The 18118-nt window shown below is 47.8% G+C and overlaps 1 protein-coding gene across 1 annotated transcript in view; it reads left to right on the top strand.

Moving 5' to 3' along the window:
• HTRA1 (HtrA serine peptidase 1) overlaps positions 1-18118 on the top strand; it is a 52618-nt gene that overhangs the window by 13646 nt on the left and 20854 nt on the right. Inside the window, exons 2-3 of the mRNA XM_023224367.2 lie at positions 12909-13008; positions 13434-13638. Coding sequence (XP_023080135.2) covers positions 12909-13008; positions 13434-13638 — 305 coding nt within the window. The remainder of the gene's footprint in view (positions 1-12908; positions 13009-13433; positions 13639-18118) is intronic.

Genomic DNA, 18118 nt, shown 5'->3' with positions numbered 1-18118 from the left:
CGTCTGGGAGACTGTCCCGGAAAGAGAAAGGCTGCCAACACTTGGAAGTGCCAATGTGGACTGAAAGTTGAGGACAGGCTCCCGGCTCCCCCACCTCTTCCTCCTTGATTCATTAAAAGGAAAGAAAGAAGGCACACGAAACTCTCCTGAATTTCATTTATTTCTATACAAAAGACAGAGCGTGGTCATTCATCATTCAGATTTTAACCTTTTTAGACAAATAATAATTCCTGCTTGTGAATTCAGTGTATTTTAACAAGAATAGGTCTGAGGGCCATTGGCCGTGGGAGACACCGAAGGCTGGCTTTCCTTAGGTTTGCAGACAGTGGCCCTGATGGTGCATAGGGTTTCAGGTTTTCTTTAGACCTCAGCTGGCTGCCTGTGCCACCACTTAGCAATGCCACTGTCTTTCCTGTGCATTTTCTCTGCAGAGTTCGAGGAAATCCAGTCGCACAGGCCCCTCTGCGCCCATGTCCCCGGCGCCCTGGAATGTGCAGTACCAGCAGCAGCGATTAGAATGGGGGTCTGGTTTCCCGGAATGTGCAAGGTCTCACTTCTGTTTCTGCTGCCTCCATGCCCCAGACCAGTGCTGGGCCGGGCTCTGGGCTGGAGCCGTGGCTGACAAGTTTCCTTGGAATTTAATGGAGTGAGGCAGACAGCATGCAGCCACTCAAACTGAAAACTTGGGAAAGAAATGTGTGTTCTGGGGCAGCTTTGCTGCATTCGCTGGGTCATACATGCTTCTTTTTCTTTCCCCAGGCAACCCCTCTTGCAGACAGGAGGCCCCATCTCCTTTCGCTTCATGCCTCATTGGCCATTAGGAACCTTTTAAAATTGATTTCTCTCCTGACCCTCTGAGAGAACATAGTCCAAGTTCCCTGGAGGAAGAGGAAGGCTCTGTGTTTCTCTGCAGTTCACGGCTCATTTAAATGCAGCCCACGTGCTGTCTCTCCCCACTCCTCTGCCTGCTCCCCTTGTGCTTCTCAGGATCATTCTCAAATTCAGCGAGAAACCTCACAAAGGGAGTTTTTCTTAGGGAAAAGTCATCCTTGGCCTCCTGAACGTGGACCAGCCCCTCTCCCCAGATGCACAGCATCAGGTTAGTTAACCACCTGCCTCCATCTGGCTCCTGTCTGGACAGGCCTACTCACACCTGCTGCAGGCGTCCGACTTGCCCTCAGGTGCCTGTGGCTCATCCGGAGGGGTGGAGCCCACATTCCAGTCCTGACAGCTGAAGTTCAGCGGTGAGGACCTGCATTCAGTGTAAAGATCAATATTCCAGGTCCTCTCTTTCTGCCACCCAGAGACTGGCTGTTTGCAGGCACTCGGTCCCAGTTGCCCTGGGCCTGCAGTCCTTGCATTCTCTCTGCTGTGTCTCTGCTGTTGCACCCCTGCCCCATCACAAATGCAGGCTGGGGGGCCTTCCGCTGGGAAGTTAGAGGAGCACTAGAGGGATGGTTGAGCTTGCATCCAGCCTTGACTGTATTCGCTCTCCCCCGCTTCTCTGTAAAGGTGCTGAGCTGTGAGTGGAACCAAGTGGATGAGAGTGGCCCCGGGCACCTGCCGATAAGTTTCCCGGTGTGTCATTTTCTCCTAGGAGTCCCACCTGGATTTGGTTCTGGATTTATTTATTCAGCAAGTAGCCTCTTTGTAGTTACTTTTAATCTAGCCATGCTCGGGGCTGAAGGGGACGCCAAAGAAATATATGATGAGCCCCTCAGACAGCATAAAGGTGAAGATGAAGTCTCCAGCATGTTCCCCCCATGTACACCCCAGGAAATTCTGGGTGTGACTGGATTTTGGACCTCCCAAAAGCTGCTGGCGCCTGGAGGCTGGGGCCCCGAGGCTGGACCTCACTGCTGCTGGGTTGCTGGGCTGGGAAAGTACCGATGGCAGCTGAGGAGTGAGTCCCAGACTTCACTGAACCATTCCCAGAGATTATTTCAAGTTCTCCTGACACCGCACTGGAGGCCTGCGGTGCTGGCCTTCTTTATTTACAGTTTCTGACTGGTGTCTAGCAGCCTTGCCAGAGAGAGTGGCAGTGTGTCTGCAGGCGACCAGGAGAAATGTCCCAGGCTTTAGGGCAGGACTTTGAGCATATAGCAGTGGGGGCCCGGCAGGCAGTCTCCTGGACAGTTACTTCTCCTTGTCCTTACACGGTCGGGAGGTTGCCGCCTGGCTTTTCAAGTGAGGATGGAACGTGCTATCCATGGGCCTTAATTTCCAACCTCTGCATGATGCATTTTGTGCTCTTGCCTTTGAAAGAACTTTTATTTTCTTGTCACTTATGCCCAAACCCACATGGCAGAAGGAAGGGAGGCTGGGACAGGGGAAGCGGATGAGCTGCTGCTGACGGACCTGCCCAGTTTCTTAGCTCATCCCGGCCTCCATCCTGGTGAGCAGACACTGGCCCAATCCAGCCATATTTTTGGCTGAGTTTCTGTCTTCACATCTCATCCTTTCCCCGGGATCCTGGCAATTGTTGGTACTGGGTTGTATTCTTATTTGTAATCTTTAAAGTAGGAGTACCTTTGCTGGTATTTAAAGTAGAGGAAGTCAGGTGAAGAGTCACAAGTGATTTGCAAGCTGGGAGAGACATTAGAATGTAAATGTGAGGAGGCCTCAGCATGAGGGGCTTGCCTGGGCTGCACAGCTTGCCTTGGCTGGAGTATGCACTGTTCTGGCATTGCAGGGAGGATGGCTACCTTGCCTCCCTGCAGGTGGGGGACTGTGTCAGCCCCTGCAGACTGCTCCTGGGCTCGTGGGTTTGATCAGATTAAGGCAGCATCTCCAGTAGCACTGGAGCAGCTTCTGAGATGCTTTTCTGTGCTAACTCTGGATTTTGGGTATTAAATGAATTTGTAATGCAGTCACACATTGCCCCGTGTTCAGAAGGGTGCCGCACCTGTTTTAATGCTCTGCTATTGCTCTCTTGGGAGTCTTAATAATTTTTGAACAAAGGGCCCCACATACTCATTTCGCACTGGGCACTGCATATTATGTAGCTAGTCTTGAATCTAGGACAGTGCATTAAAATGCCATTGATTGGATCAATCTGCTCTTACAACTGATTTGAATTTTGGGAACATGCTGTTCCCTGTGAATAAAGGAGGATTCATTTCTTTTCCCTCGAATACACTGCGTTCTGTTTTCCAAATTAGCTCTACTTATCAACTCTGCTGAGAAATTGGAAGGCGGGATTGTTCTGGCTGGAAGGGAAGGTTAGATTGTTAATCCTGCGTCCTGGCCCTGATCTCACAAAGTGTGAAGCATGTTCCCACAATGATGTGGGCTGCAGGGGGCTGGAGGCTGGCTGAGAAGGCGGGGACCAAGGAGGGAGGCCAGCTTGGGAGCCAGACAGATGGGGTCAGGCTCTCGCTTTTGCCACTCGCCAGCTCTGAGGCTTTGGGCAACATGATTTAATTCTCTGATCCTTGTTTTTTTTCATCTTTCTGTAGACTGGTGATAAGATGCACCCTGCAGGCTTGCAGGAAAAATTAGAGATAATATTTGTGCCTATTATTGGGCTTGACATATAGTAGATGCTATACAATAAATAGGTCCTGTTATTCTTATTGATAATATTATTTTATTGCCAACATTGAAGGTTGGGTGGGATTTGACTAGCTGGTGGGGAGGAGAATGAGATCATCCAGGCCGGAAGGAAAAGAGGCATGAATGCAGGCGGATGGGGTGAGGCACTTCGGAGGTGTGGGGAGAGGTCTGCAGGCTGGGAGTGTGCATTAAGGAGTTCTGGGGAGAGTGGAGGAATCAGTGCCACATGGCAAATGAGAGGTAATCATGGGCCCGAGGAGATGGAGATGGCTGTGGGGGTCCTGCAGGAAGTTTATGTACCCCAAAGTGGCATTGTCAGTTAGGGGGAGACACTGAAGACAGAGGTGAGGCCTGCCTGAATTAGGGCAGAGTGGGATTCTTGGAAGCTTCAGAAGCTTGAGAAGAGCCACTTGGAGGTGGTGAAATGTACCTGGGAGGGATGTGGAGACCTGGCTCTGGTCTGAGAGCTGGGAGACGGTAACCCAGGTGGCCTTGGCCTTGAAGATGGGGCATGATATTTAGTGCTTTATGTGCAATCTCATCTAGGACTCCCAAGCCCTGTGGAGTAGGTGATATTAGCTCTGTGTTACAGAAAGGAGGACTGAGGCTCAAGCAGGGACAGGCACGGTCTGAAGTCACACGGCTGTAAGGGGCAGAAGTGGGCATGGAGGCATTAACTTAGAGCCGAAAGGTGTGACCTTCCTTAGGGTGGCTGGCCCCACGGGGAATGTGTGTGGGTTGGAGTACAATTTGGTGTTCCCACCCATCCCAGATGCTCTGCATTTATGAACCCAAGTTGCCACATCCGGGCAGGCGAGGGCAGGAAGCTCTGCAGGGAGAAGGGACAAGAGACAGAGCCAAAAACAGGGACAGGGCCCCAGGGTCCCGTGCAGGGACAATGAAGGGGGTTGGCACACCTGGGTTAGCTGCTGGCCAGTGTGGGGAGAGAGCTGGCCTGGGAGTCTAATGGGAATGCCAGGGAAAGCTGTCTTGGTCCCCTAAAGTGAAGCCCCCATGCTGGCCATGGAGTGTTGGTGACTGAGGGTCCCTGCTAGCTGTCTGGCCAAGGCAGCGTGTCCTACAGGTGTAGCTCTGGTGTCCTGCTGGCATGGCGTGAGTGCCCCTCAAGCTGGGAGCCAGCTCTGTGCTCTGGAGGGAGGTGGTGGGAGGACGAGGGACAGTGGGAACTGCCACCTGAGCAGGAATTGGTACCTTCTCCCACTGGCAGGTCCAGGTTTTATGGAATCTGAAACTTGTACAGTTCAGGATACCCTCTTCAAGAAAAAAACCCTCAAAATTATGAATAGAACATTGGGGATGAAACTATTATTTATACAGATTGAAAAGAGAAAATGCCCAAAATGACAAACTTCAGAAAATATACAAATACTGCAAACATCACAAAATCCAGAAAAACAAGATTAAAAAAAGCTAACTGCTGAACACCCCTTCATCTTGAAAATGTCCCTGCCTCCTCCTCTATTTTTTGGCTGTGAACTCTGCTCACCTTTTCATGTGACAATGCTTTTGTAATAATTTCCTAAAGAGAAAATAGAATAATTTATTATTACTTTTATTATTTTTTGGATTATTATTATAATCAAGTCAATATTTTTCTGCTACCCACACACTCACTGTCTTCTGAACAACCTCTGGCCTGCACCAGGGGAACCAGCAGGGTGAGCAGTAGGGTGTCCCTGGAGACCACACATAGAGCAGGATAGACACAGCAATTTAACTAGACACAGAAGGGACTTCAAAGCACACAAATGTATCTCATTTAACCCAAACAAAATGATTATCCAGTTTTGCTTTTCCCTTAGCCTCTTCCCCCAAATGCCGGCAGCCACCCTGATGGGATAGATGTGTGACAGAGGGCAGGAGACCGTGGCCTCAACCAGCTGCAGCTTCACTCTTTCAATTCTACATACTCTCTACAAGCCGTGATGATAGCACTTTGCTAGGGCCCCTCACAAGGCAGATGGAGGGCTCCATTCTGAAGCTTTGTGGATGTTTGCTGTCTATCCACTTCTGCTCCTTGTGCCTATGCAGGGATTCAGGCCCAACCACTGCAGAGAGCCCAAGAGCATCAGGCTCCCAAACTGTCATGGTTGATGGCACCTTTAGTAGTTGATACAGTTTGGTTGTGTCCTCACCCAGATCTCATCTTGAATTCCTACATGTTGTGGGAGGGACCCGGTGGGAGGTAATTGAATCATGGGGGCAGGTCTTTCCTGCACTGTTCTCATGATAGTGAGTAAGTCTCCCAAGATCTGATGGCTTTGTAAAGGAGAGTTTCCCTGCACAAGCTCTCTCTGCCTTCTGCCATCCATGTAAGATGTGACTTGCTTGTCCTTGCCTTCTGTCATGATTGTGAGGCTTCCCCATTCACGTGAAACTGTAAGTCCAATTAAACCTCTTTCTTTTGTAAATCACCCAGTCTCAGGTATGTCTTTATCAGCAGTGTGAAAATGGACGAATACAGTAGTGCAGTCATTTCTTCATGGTCCTCAGTAAGGCCAAAAAATACCCAACAGTTCCATTGATCAATTAGTGAGGTCCAAACAATTTCATAACTATTTGTGTCCCTACAGCACAGTGGTCATTAAAAAAAGACATTTTAATTTCATTATTCAATAAGCATGATTACTTATGAATGGGATGTGTGCACCTGTTGCGTGTCACATGACCTTTCAAATCTTGGAATCAGTTTGGACACCACCATCCCCATTTCCAGTTCAACACTGATTTTTGTGTGGTACATTCTTTTTATCACAGTGACTGCCAGAAATCCAGCTTCATATGGACTCATGAAAAGAGATGTAGTGTGATCTGATTTCGAAACTATGATTGGTCTAGAGTTAGTTTACAAGGTGTCTAACAGTGATCCCATATCACTGTATTTCCCCAGAAAACCTGAAATATCAATGAATTTTCTGTGGCACTCTGGGGTCCCTTGGGGCAGACTATGGGAACCATGGCATTAGAACCATAAGGACATGATTCTGGCTTCTTCCTGCCTCAGATCTAGTCTTTACCTGGCATTTTTGCCTTAAAGATGAAAGCAGCATACATTTTGATGTATTTAAAGCACATATTCGGCCAGGCATGGTGGCTGACACCTGTAGTCCCAGCACTTTGGGTGAGGCGGGTGGATCACAAGGTCGGAAGTTCGAGACCAGCCTGACCAACATGGTGAAACCCCGTCTCTACTGAAAATACAGAAAATAGCCGGGTGTGGTGCTGTGTGTCTGTAATCTCAGCTACTGAGGAGGCTGAGGCAGGAGAATCACTTGAACCCAGGAGGCGGAGGTTGCAGTGAGCCGAGATTGTACCACTGCACTCCAGCCTGGGTGACACAGTCAGATTCTGTCTCAAAAAAAAAAAAAAAAAAGCACATATTCAACTTTGTGCTTATTCTTTTGAGAGAAACACAGATAAAAGTCTATTCTTTAATTCATACTCCCCATACTGTGATTTTCATTTTTACTGCAACAAATTGTGTTAAGTGGGATAATGAATGTCAAACACTTAATGCCTTGCTCTTTTCAGTAACATGAAATATTGGAGAATAATGACTGAAGCTTATCTGCACTGCATATGTCTCTTTTCTTCCTCCTTGAAGGAAGTTGTTGAAAGTTGTTAAGAAGTATTATGTGTAAAACTCCAGGGATGATGTGCTTCAAGGAAGCAACATTTATGAAGTTGTGTGCTTGACTAGTAGTTTATAAAGAGGGAAGACGAATCATTTATTATATTGGGATTGAATCCTGGCAGATTTTAAACTATAAAGTTACAGGAAATGTTGGCTTCTCTTAATGGGACATTTATTGTGTTAAATATCAGTAATGATAAATATTTACTAGGTAAGTGGAAAGATCCATCTCTATAAATTGTTGTAACTTATCATTTTATGAATCTTAGTTACTCAGTTTTTCTGTTTAAAAATGAAATCATGTAGCACTGTATAAGTCATTCAGTTTTTTCTTTTGGAGAATTACTCTGGATTGTCTAGGCCCTGTGTTCTCCACATATATTTTAGAAATAGTTTGTGAATTTCTACAAAAAATCCTGCTCAGAATTTTCACTGGGAGTGTGCTTAATCTATGAGTCAATTTGTGAGAAATTGATAGCTTAACAATAGTGAATCTTCTGATTCACAAGTGTGGTATTTCTCTCCATTTATTTAGGTCTTCTTTATTTTGATAGCGTTTTGTAGCTTTCAGTGTACAGATCTTGCAAATATCTTGTTAAATATTTCCCTAATTATTTGATATTTATTTTTGATGCTGTTATAGCTATATTTTAAAAATTTTGATTCCAATTATTGCTAATACATAGAAATGCATTTATTGACCTGTTATCCTGTGACATTGACAAACGCAGTCATATATTCATAGATTTGTACAATTTTTCTACACAGACTATCATATAGATCATCTGCAAATAAAGACAGTTTTACATTTTCCTTTCCAATCTCGATGCCTTTTCTTTCTTTCTCATGCCTCATTGTGTGGTCCATTACTGGACGGCAGCCAGTTCCAGCTTTCTGTTCAATAAAGGAGCAGTTAAAAGGGCCAGGCCTTGACCTTGCTGGAGGCTTCCCATCCTCGTTGCCTTCTGCTTCCTCAGTTCTGGCTTAACAGAACAGTGTGGGGAGGAGGCATGGTCCTTACCTACTAGGGCGTTACATTGGCCTTCTTCAGGTTGGTTGATTCGTCAGGTTTAAGAGCTCACCTGGGTTGCAGTCAGGCTAGATTATCTGCTGACCTTGCCCTGTCTCCTTTCTGTAGTGGGGTACCCTTGTAAGCTAGGGAGAAGAGATACAGGTGAAGGCCGGAAAAACCAGCCTGCCACACAGCTTCCCTGGATCATACCTTCGCAGTGATATGACGACACTGTTAGGAGGAGCGGAGGTGGCTGAGTGGGTCTCCAGACACCTCCCTTTACCTCTCTGCTGTGCCACTGATGTGTGACGTGCTTCACCTATGCAGAGCTGCCACTGAGCAGCACTGTGGCCAGTCCTGTGGATTTTCTTCTTTCTAAATTGTATGCCATGGCTTGATCAAACATTTCATATACAGTAGATCATGAAATCAGCATAGAAAACACATTGAGGTAGATGGTGTTACCACATTTTATGGATGAGGGGCTAACACTTGGAGGAGTGAGGTAACACGTCCAAGGCCACACAGCTAGTGAGCACTATGCTGAGGGTCACATTCTGGTCCATCTGAGGCCAGAGACTGTGCACAGCCTTCTCCTCATGCTGAGTGGCCTGGACGCCCCCACCCTCTGTCCCCTGAACCCCTTGGAGAGTGGGCAGTGGCAGAACCAACCTGGGCCCATCTATGGGGATTCTCCATTGGGACTGACCTTCTGGAAGGAAGACAGTTGACCCACAGTTAAGATCACAGCAGATGGGCCAGCCAGGGTTTCTGTAGAACATCAGGCAGTGGCCACTCCATCTAGTTTCATGGATGAGCCTTTTTAATGGAACAGGAATCTAACACTGAACCAAGCTGCTTTTAGACACACGTTTATTCCTCACTCTGAAATGGCATTTGGACAAGCCAAATATTTCTTCTTCTTTCAGTTGACATTTTGTCCATCTTTGAACAGTTAGTTGATGTTTCTTCTGTTTCGTTATTTCTGTTCTATTTTCCTGTTGCCACTGGTCTACCCAGGGATGGTAAGAATGGAAGTCAATGGTTGCTTTTTCATCTGAGATGCGTCACGAAGTCTTGTCAGTCAGGCTTGTCATATGGTCTGTGATCCCGCTGCTCCTTCTTTCTGTTTCCTCATCTACAGAATTTGGAGAGTCCTGGACCTGATCTCAAATTTCACATGTTCTTTATCTTCCTGCAGCACACTGGGGAGAGGGAGAGACAGGGATTCCATCACAGAAGGTTGGAGCTGGAGCAGACTTCACAGCTCATTCTAGAGGCATTTGGTCCATCTTACAGATGAGGAAATGGAGGCTGCCCAGGGAACTGAGGCTGGAACTGGGCCTTCCAGTGGCCAGGCCAGATCCTCCTTGGTCTCCCTTGTTGCTTTCCTGGTGGGCAGACCCTGGAGCCACTTTCTGTGACTGTGTGAGGAGGCAACTGCCCAGCAAAATACATCTTCAATCCGTCTTCATTTTTGCCTCTGGTGTGGGCAGATTCTCCCATACCTAATTCGGGAAGCCAGAAAGAGGAAGTCAGTTATGATCCTTAGTGGGAAGGTGCTAGTAATGGTCCTTCTCGTGAGTGTCTGAAACACCACGCTGTCTCTGTGTTGCTGGCCTGGCCGGAGTTAAACCTCTTCTTGGCCTTTCCCCAGGAAGCTGGTCTGAGGAAGCCCAGATGCGTTTGTTTACAGCTGTCTCTGGTGACGTTCGCCAGGCTCTGTGTTCAGAAGGAACATTTCCATTCCCTTATTTACACCTCCTACTGGAGTGCTCGAGGAGACACACCAATTATTCGCAACTACCTAGAAACCTGGGAGGGTAGCAGATCTGTAGGGGGCCAGTGTTGAAGCGAGAAGCTGTAAATCTGGTGACACTGTGGGCTTGGGAGGGCTTGCCCGGATCTACCTGTTACTTATACTCTCCATTAAGAAATTTTAGTGTCCATGGAGAAGTTATTTAAAGTCTGCGAGCCTCAGTTTCCCCATATATAATATGAGAAGGATACCTGATTTTCCTGTTCCACAGGAAGGTAGAAAAAATTAAATTAAGGCAGCTGACGAAAGGGTTTTGAAAGCAAAAATAATAATATGATACTGTCCTGAATTTGTTAAATTATTCCTCCTAGTAGTTGCAGATCTTTTTCTGTACCTTAGAAAACCATGTAAAAAAAGATGATTCCAATCTTTAAATAAAGCAGCTCAGAGGTCAGCGGCCAGGACAGAAAGGGGCCCTTTGTTCACAGATGCGCTCTCACTTCCGAGAAAGCAAGCGTGGGAGAGGCAGGTGGTCCTCCGGATATCCCTGTGCCCCATGGTGTCAAGTTGGGTTACTATGGCCCCTTGTGATCCAGCATGGTAGGGATGTGGGAGCCAGTGGGTATGAAACTGTGATGGGTCACAAGAGGACTGGGACATCTCACAGCTTCTACTTACAGCCTAGAGCCTGGGGAAGGGCTGCCACCCTACTGGTGAGAGAGGCACATATGTGAGTGTGTGTGTGTGTTTGTGTGTGCGCATTTGTATGTATATATGTGTGACTCTGTGTGTATGTGCACATCTGTGAGTATATGAATTGTGTGGCAGTATATATAGGTGTTTATATGACAGTCTGTGTATGAGTGTGGGTGTATGTGTGTGAGTGTGTTTGTGTGTGGGTGTGTATGCATAGTGTGTATGTGTGAGTTTGTGTGTGCGTGCATGTGCATCTCTGTGTGTATGTGCATGTGTGTTGGGGCAGGCACACAGGCCTGTTGGTAAATGAGACACAAAATACCTACAAAATACAAAATATGAGACAGGAAATACAAGCCACAGTTATTCATTTTTCAATGCAACAGACATAAGATTACCATGTGAAATTGCTGTGAAAGTTTCCAAAAGCTTCCTGTCAATTCGTAGCGAGCAGCTAACAAAGGAGTGTGGGTCCCTGGAGCCTGCTTGTGCAACGCTGAGCTACTCCAAGGGGGAAGAATGGGGTGCATGGCTCTTAGCTGCAGACCAGCCTGGAAGCCCTCCAGCCTGCTTGAGCAGAGACTTGTTAAGAGGTAGCAGCAGGTGGCAGAGATTAGGAGCCGGAGTAGTAGGCTAAGGGTGCACTTCCAGGGACACACTGCCTCTGCCACCACCCGTGCCGCCAAAATGGGAGCCCAGAACCCTGAATCTCTAGCAGCCCGTTTCTGAATCAGTTACCTTGGGTGTGTGCCTCTGGTTGACGGAAACTAACTTTTAGCCCTGCTGGGTGAGAGCCTCACATTGGGACATGTGACAGCTTTGTTGAAAGTAGCTTTGGAAACGCCCACCACGTGGGGCCACTCAGTGTAGTATAAACGATCATGCACCACTGAGCGACAGGGATACGTTCTGAGAAATGCGTCGTTAGGCGATTTCATCACTGTGGGAATGTTACAGAGCGCGCCTACACAAACCTAGATGGCATAGCCCACTACACACCTTGGCCAGGTGGTAGAGCCTGTTATTTCTAGGCTGCATGCCTATACAGCAGGTTACTGTACTGAATACTGTAGGCAGTTGTAACAATGGTGAGTATTTGTGTATCCAAACATAGAAAAGGTACAGTAAAACAATGGCGTTGTGGTCTGCGGTTGGCTGAAATGTTATGTGGCGCATGACTGTAGGTATAAAGCATTACAGTCATTTGATTTTTCTCTTTTTCTCACCCACAGTCTTAAGGCATCTCTTATGCCTTTTGTCTGGGATGTCCTGGGCAGGGTTGGAACGCGTGGTTAAGGCATGGTGGAAACTGCTTTGGGGACGGATGATGGCCTCAGCTTGCCTTGGGGTGTCAGTGGGAAAGATAGGAGCTGCCCCTTTGCCTTCATGTTTCTTCGTAATAATCTCAGATCTACCCATCTGGTGAGCCTCTCCTAGAGAAAAGCCCCGGCGCTCCTTCGCTCCTGCGGTGTTTCTCAGGAGGGTTGCTTCTTTGTAATGGTGGGGACTCAGGGAAGGGACGCAGGCAGAGGGTGACACCACATCACAAAGGGACCCTTGGCTGGGTGAGATGGCTCACGCCTATAATCCTAGCACTTTGAGAGGCTGAGGCAGGTGGATCACCTGACGTCAGGAGTTCGAGACCAGCCTGGCCAACATGGTGAAACCCTGTCTCTACTAAAAATACAAAAATTAGTCAGGCATGGTGGTGGGTGCCTGTAATCCCAGCTACTCAGTAGGCTGAGGCAGAAGAATCGCTTGAACCCGGGAGGTGGAGGTTGCAGTGAGCCAAGATTGCGCCATTGCACTCCAGCCTGGGCAACAGAGCGTGACTTCATCTCAAAAAGAAAACAAACAAACAAACAACAAACAAACAACAACAAAAAAAACTTGGGCCATCAGCTTCTTGGAAAGGCTGGTGTGAGGTAGAAGCATTTGCTGGTGCCTCTGCTCGACACCAGAGCAGAGGTGATTTTGTGGTGACTCTGTTGAGAGCAGAGAACCTGAGCAAAGAGGTAATCATGAGTGGATTTGACTGCCTTACCTGGGTGGGCGTTCCCTTGGGAGTTCGATGGACATTTGCAGCTGAGCCCAGGTGGGGGAATTGTGCTCACTCCGCCTTCAGAATTCCACAGGCTGAGCATGCATTTTGGCTTCCTCTAACCCATGTCTTTCTCTAGGTGACCACAGCAGAATATCATTAAGTATCTATTCTTTGCTTTTGTTCTCAGGGCAGGAAGATCCCAATAGTTTGCGCCATAAATATAACTTTATTGCGGACGTGGTGGAGAAGATCGCCCCTGCCGTGGTTCATATTGAATTGTTTCGCAAGTAAAGAGAGCCTTCCTTTTTCCTATAACCTCTGAAGCTTTCACCGCCACTAGCAAAACATGAGAGCTATTTTTGAGATACATTAAAGTGTCAAAGTGTCACTGAATATCTTCCTACTTTAAGATAAGTGTGTCTCCCTTCGAACATTTGCCCTATTCGACTCTATGAATCTACAGTCTTAACCCTTCTAAATGTTTAAAGAACCTCGGGCTCTGAAGAGATTCCCTAAGAATATTTTGTAAGTGGAATTGTTAGATGCATGCAAAAAATTGGCAGGATGTTTAGTTTTTAAATGTTAAGCCCGATATATAAAGGAGCGATTGCTAGGTGTGTGTTGCTATTGCAGAACCCATTCATTAATCAATGTGTTGAAGCGTTCATTTTAAGGTGCTGCAGTCTTAAGTGTGTACTCCTTTGGATTTTAGGCTTCCGTTTTCTAAACGAGAGGTGCCTGTGGCTAGTGGGTCTGGGTTTATCGTGTCGGAAGATGGACTGATCGTGACAAATGCCCACGTGGTGACCAACAAGCACCGGGTCAAAGTCGAGCTGAAGAATGGTGCCACCTATGAAGCCAAAATCAAGGATGTGGATGAGAAAGCAGACATTGCACTAATCAAAATTGACCACCAGGTCAGTAAGTTTTTGCCTACAGAGGTGAGTTCTCAGATGCCCTGGAACACCCTTGGCAAAGGCGCCAGAGCTCTCTGATTGTAGCTGATTCTCAGGGGGCACTGAAGCCGGTCTAAACCAGTCACAGGAGGGCCTTGAGATGCTGAGTATGGCCTGGGCGTGTGGGAGAGGCAGGGGCTCAGGGAAGCTTCTGGAAGGAGCCAGATACAAGTTTTTAAAATAACGTTTTAAATGTTTATCAAAGAAAGCAATAGATTTGTAAAGAAATTAGTAGGTAAGTTGTGAAAATTGAGTCTCCTTCCCATTCCCGATCCTGTGGCAACCCTTGTTACAGATTTTATTTATCCTCCACAGATACGCCATGTGCTCCCAGTGAACATAGAATTTACTGGGGTTTAGACTGAGCCATCCTTAACTTGTCAACAGTTACTTTGAAAACAAACCAGCTCTCCCAAATTGGGGTTTTGCAGGATTATGAGATGTGTTCCAGAACAATATTCCATACTTTATACGTCTTGGAAACCTTGAATTAAAACAGAGCTAATGGATTTCTTCTTTCCAGACCTTCTCAGAGCTTTTAGTATGCTAGTGTGCGCGTGGCTTGCCTACAAAAGGGTGTTGACTGAACTAATTTGCCCAAATTATAATCATTTGAGTATACAGCTTTTTTTGGAGGGGGGAGGGGCAGAACTGAGCCATACCAAGATCAATCTGGGAAATGCTGTATTTGAAAATGCTTTCTATTTAAATATTCTCTTTGCAATCATTTTTGCTGTTGATTTGCTTAGCAAAGTCTTCATGTCTGGGACAATATCCATTTCTTACTGACTCATCAAAAACCCCCACTCAACACTTCGATGAGAGAGGTTTTGTTTGCTGTGTGGCATGTTCAGTGAAAGCATGGTTTCTAGTTTCTTCACATCCTTGTAATTTTCTGGACTTCAGATGGAGGCAACAATCAGAGGAGGTTAGAATCCTGCCTCTGGCCAAGGAAAAGACCAGAGACCGAGCCAGGTGGGGTCTCTTGTCCAGCCCTCTGCTTGCCTCCCTCCACCTGGGTGTGGTCTGAGTAATTCCAGACAAGCGTAGAATTAATCAGGCTATTTGTGCTGTTGGATGGCATGCTGGGTACATCTCCTTCTGGAAACAGCTCTGCGTGTGTTGTTTGGGTGTTAGGATTCTGGGTCTCCTCCGTCTTTTTATGGCATCAAGTTGCTGCCCAGGCTAGGCTCCTTTACGGCCAGTCTTCAGAAAACCACCAGCTAACACATTTACAACCCTCCTTCCCCAATGTTCCTGTAACCTCTCTATGGCCGGGTGGCCAGGCACGGCCAAAGAGGCTCGGGGTAGATATAGGCTCTGTGTCCATTGTGTGTAACTAGCCTTGTGTGAGGCTGCAGTTGTGTGTTATTTCTATTAGGTCACTGTGGAATTTCTAGCAACAACTCATCTTTCAAAGTGTGTTTATTGGTCACAGAATCATTGGGCCAGGCTCTGCCTTCATTCTTTTTCACCTAATCTGCATAATAGCTGTATTATCCCCATTTTAGAGAAGAAGAAACAGGGACTCAGAGAAGTCTAGTAACCTGTCTGAGACCACACAGCAAACATTTCATGACCCTGCCCTCCTAAGGCAGCCAGGCTACTGCTCCCAACGTGTCCAAGCCCATGGCTTTTGCTGGAGGGATACAGGCTGGCCCCATGGAATGATGGGACAGCTTGACCTTAAACAGCCCATGGGAAGGTGGGTGCATCTGGTTTAGGAACAGGCTGCTAGAAAGGTATCCAGGATGTGGTAGTCTCACCGGAAGGAGCCAGTCAGAATAGCACAGCCTGTGGCCACGCGTGGGGCCTGTTCAGCCTCACAGAGCCTTTGGGAGGCAGCCAGCAGCAGGGCATGAGCTGTGTGCAGGCAAGGCGCTGGCCTGGATGCCGCCCCCACTGAGTAACTTCGTGTTTGGAATGCGTGGGCACATACCGTGCAGCTGCTTCTGGCCGGGGGATATTCTTTTCCAATTTTGAGCCAAGGTGGAGACTGTCTCCTCGTGTCATCCCTGGCATGTCCTGGCAAGACGTGAACGATCTCAACAGACAAGCTTTGCAGAGTGTGTCTGACCTGACTCCTGCTGTCCTGGGAGTTGAGCTCTTCAGCCAGCAGCATGCTGTCTGACATGTGTTTCCAGTCCCCCAAGAAAGGGTGCTTGAAATTTAAAATTGAACTGATGTGGCTTTTCAAAATGGAATTGGAAATGAAAGGATATTAAATTGCAGACAACCACACAAAAGACTGGTTTCCACTGACTAAACTGCTTTTTTTTTTTGCTGATAGTAGTTGAAAGTAGGGAGAGTAACAGCATCTCTTCCAGCTCTTTCTCTTTTGTTCCCTTGTTTTGATGATGGGTTATTTCGGGGGAGGCTCTGGCTGGCCTTGCTTTGTGTCATCTTAGGGATAACAAAGAGGATGAAAGAGATCAGGAAAACAGAGAAGGCAGAACAGAACCAGCAGAAACTGTGCTTGAGGAGTGAAAATCACCTACATGGCTCCTTGTTGTATGAGACTGTGGCCCAGCCTCCCCCAAAGCCACTTAAGAGTAACCCAGTGAAGCTGGTGAGACTGCCTGCCGCATCCGTGGGCCCAGCGACTAGCTTGGTGGCTTATCATCTGGGCCCAGCTCCTCCCCTGGCATCCTGATTTCACTTGGAGGGTCCTCCATTGTCCTTCATAAACGTGTTTATTTTATTTTATTTTTATTTTTTGAGACAGAGTTTTACTGTTGCCCAGGCTGGAGTGCAGTGGTGCCATCTCCGCTCACTGCAACCTCCACCTCTGGGGCTCAAGTGATTCTCCTGCCTCAGCCTCCTGAGTGGCTGGGACCACAGGCACGCACCACCATGCCTGGCTAATTTTTGTATTTTTAGTAGAGACAGGGTTTTGCCATGTTGGCCAGGCTGGTCTCAAACTCCTGACCTCAGGTGATCCACCTGCCTCAGCTTCCCAAAGTGCTGGGATTACAGGCGTGAGCCACTGTGCGTGGCTATAAATGCGATATTCTTGAGACTTTCAGTGAAATAAAAATTACCATGGACATCTGTGGTCATTGTCCACTTGCCACCCACCTACCCCCCTTACTGGCAGCAGCAGCCAGCATTTCACATCTCCGTCATCGGACAGTGTAGGTGGGCCCATCAGTCATGGTGTCCTACCCTCTGGTGCCAAGGGGTGGACACATGACCAAGTTAGGGCAAGCAGAGGCTCCCTGGAATTGCAAAGTGAAGCTGGATGTCACCCACAGAGACTAACACGGTGAAGCTGCTGTAGCCCCTGCTCTTGAGACCCAGCACTGTCTGAGTTCTTGCACTTTCTGAGTCCAGTTTAATATCTGCTTTTCCTCCCGTTCTTGGAGCTCCCCTCACAACTCCAGTGGCTTGAAGTTGCCAGAGATGTTTCTGGGCTTGTGACCAAATGACTCCTTTTCTGCTTCTCGCTGCTGAGCAGACACATGTGCGCTCACTTTGCCTGCTGAGTCTTGGGACCCGGAAGAGCTCTTGGGAGACGCTCATGGAGCAGCCCCCTCTTGCAGGCCCTGCTGACTCCCTCCAAGCAGGAGGGGAGAAGGTGTCCACCCGCAGCCCTGGCTGGGCATCCCTTTCTGTGCTTCTGCCCAAATCTGAAACTCCTCTTTCCATGGGACCCACGACCGTGGCCAGCCTGCCTGGGGAGGGAATCCCAGCTGCAGAAAGTCGGGACAGTATGCGTGTAAACATGTTAATAGAAAGCAGCTTTGAGGGCAAACTAGTTCAGCTTTAGTTACAAACCCTTTCCAAATGTGTTTAACATGAGCCACTGCCAGTGTGTAGCATATGTCAAGCTTTCATCCAGTGGTGGCATTTTGTCCCAATGGGTTTTTTTTCCTGAGCAGTTTGGGGCAGGGGTGGGGAGAGGGAGAGAGAAAAAGCAAAAGAGAGCGGTTTGGTTTCTTCAGGCTGGAGTACAGGGTAGAGATAATGGGATGTATTGAAGAAAGTAGGAGGGAAAGTTACTTTAGTTACAGCTATTTGTCCAGCTGTGCTGATTAAGAAACTTGGAGAAAAGCATCTCTGGAATCATGTCCTTCCCATCTTGTATATAGCCTTTGCAGATCTCCTGCTGTTCTGAGAGAGATCTGAACTCCTTACCAGGGCCTTGAGGGCCCCATCTGATTGGGCACCCTCCCTCCCTCCACCCCTCCTCCCCTCCCCCTCCTCCCCTCCTTTCTCTGCCCCCACCTGCTCTGCTCAGACACCCCCTGCTCGGTTGCTTCCCACAGGCCAGGGCTGTCCCCTGGGGCCTTGGCTGTTTCCCTCCTAGGAGCGCCCCTCTCCAGCTCCTCATGGAGCCAACCTTCCCGTCCTTCAGGCCTGATTAAATTCTGCCTTAGACATCTCTCCCCACCCCACTGTGTGAGCTAACGCCCCATGCCCCAGTCTCCTCAATCCCACT

The sequence above is a fragment of the Piliocolobus tephrosceles genome, chromosome 9 (genome assembly GCF_002776525.5).
Source record: "Piliocolobus tephrosceles isolate RC106 chromosome 9, ASM277652v3, whole genome shotgun sequence".
Lineage (NCBI taxonomy): Eukaryota > Metazoa > Chordata > Mammalia > Primates > Cercopithecidae > Piliocolobus > Piliocolobus tephrosceles.
This window is presented reverse-complemented; position numbering and strand designations above follow the sequence as displayed.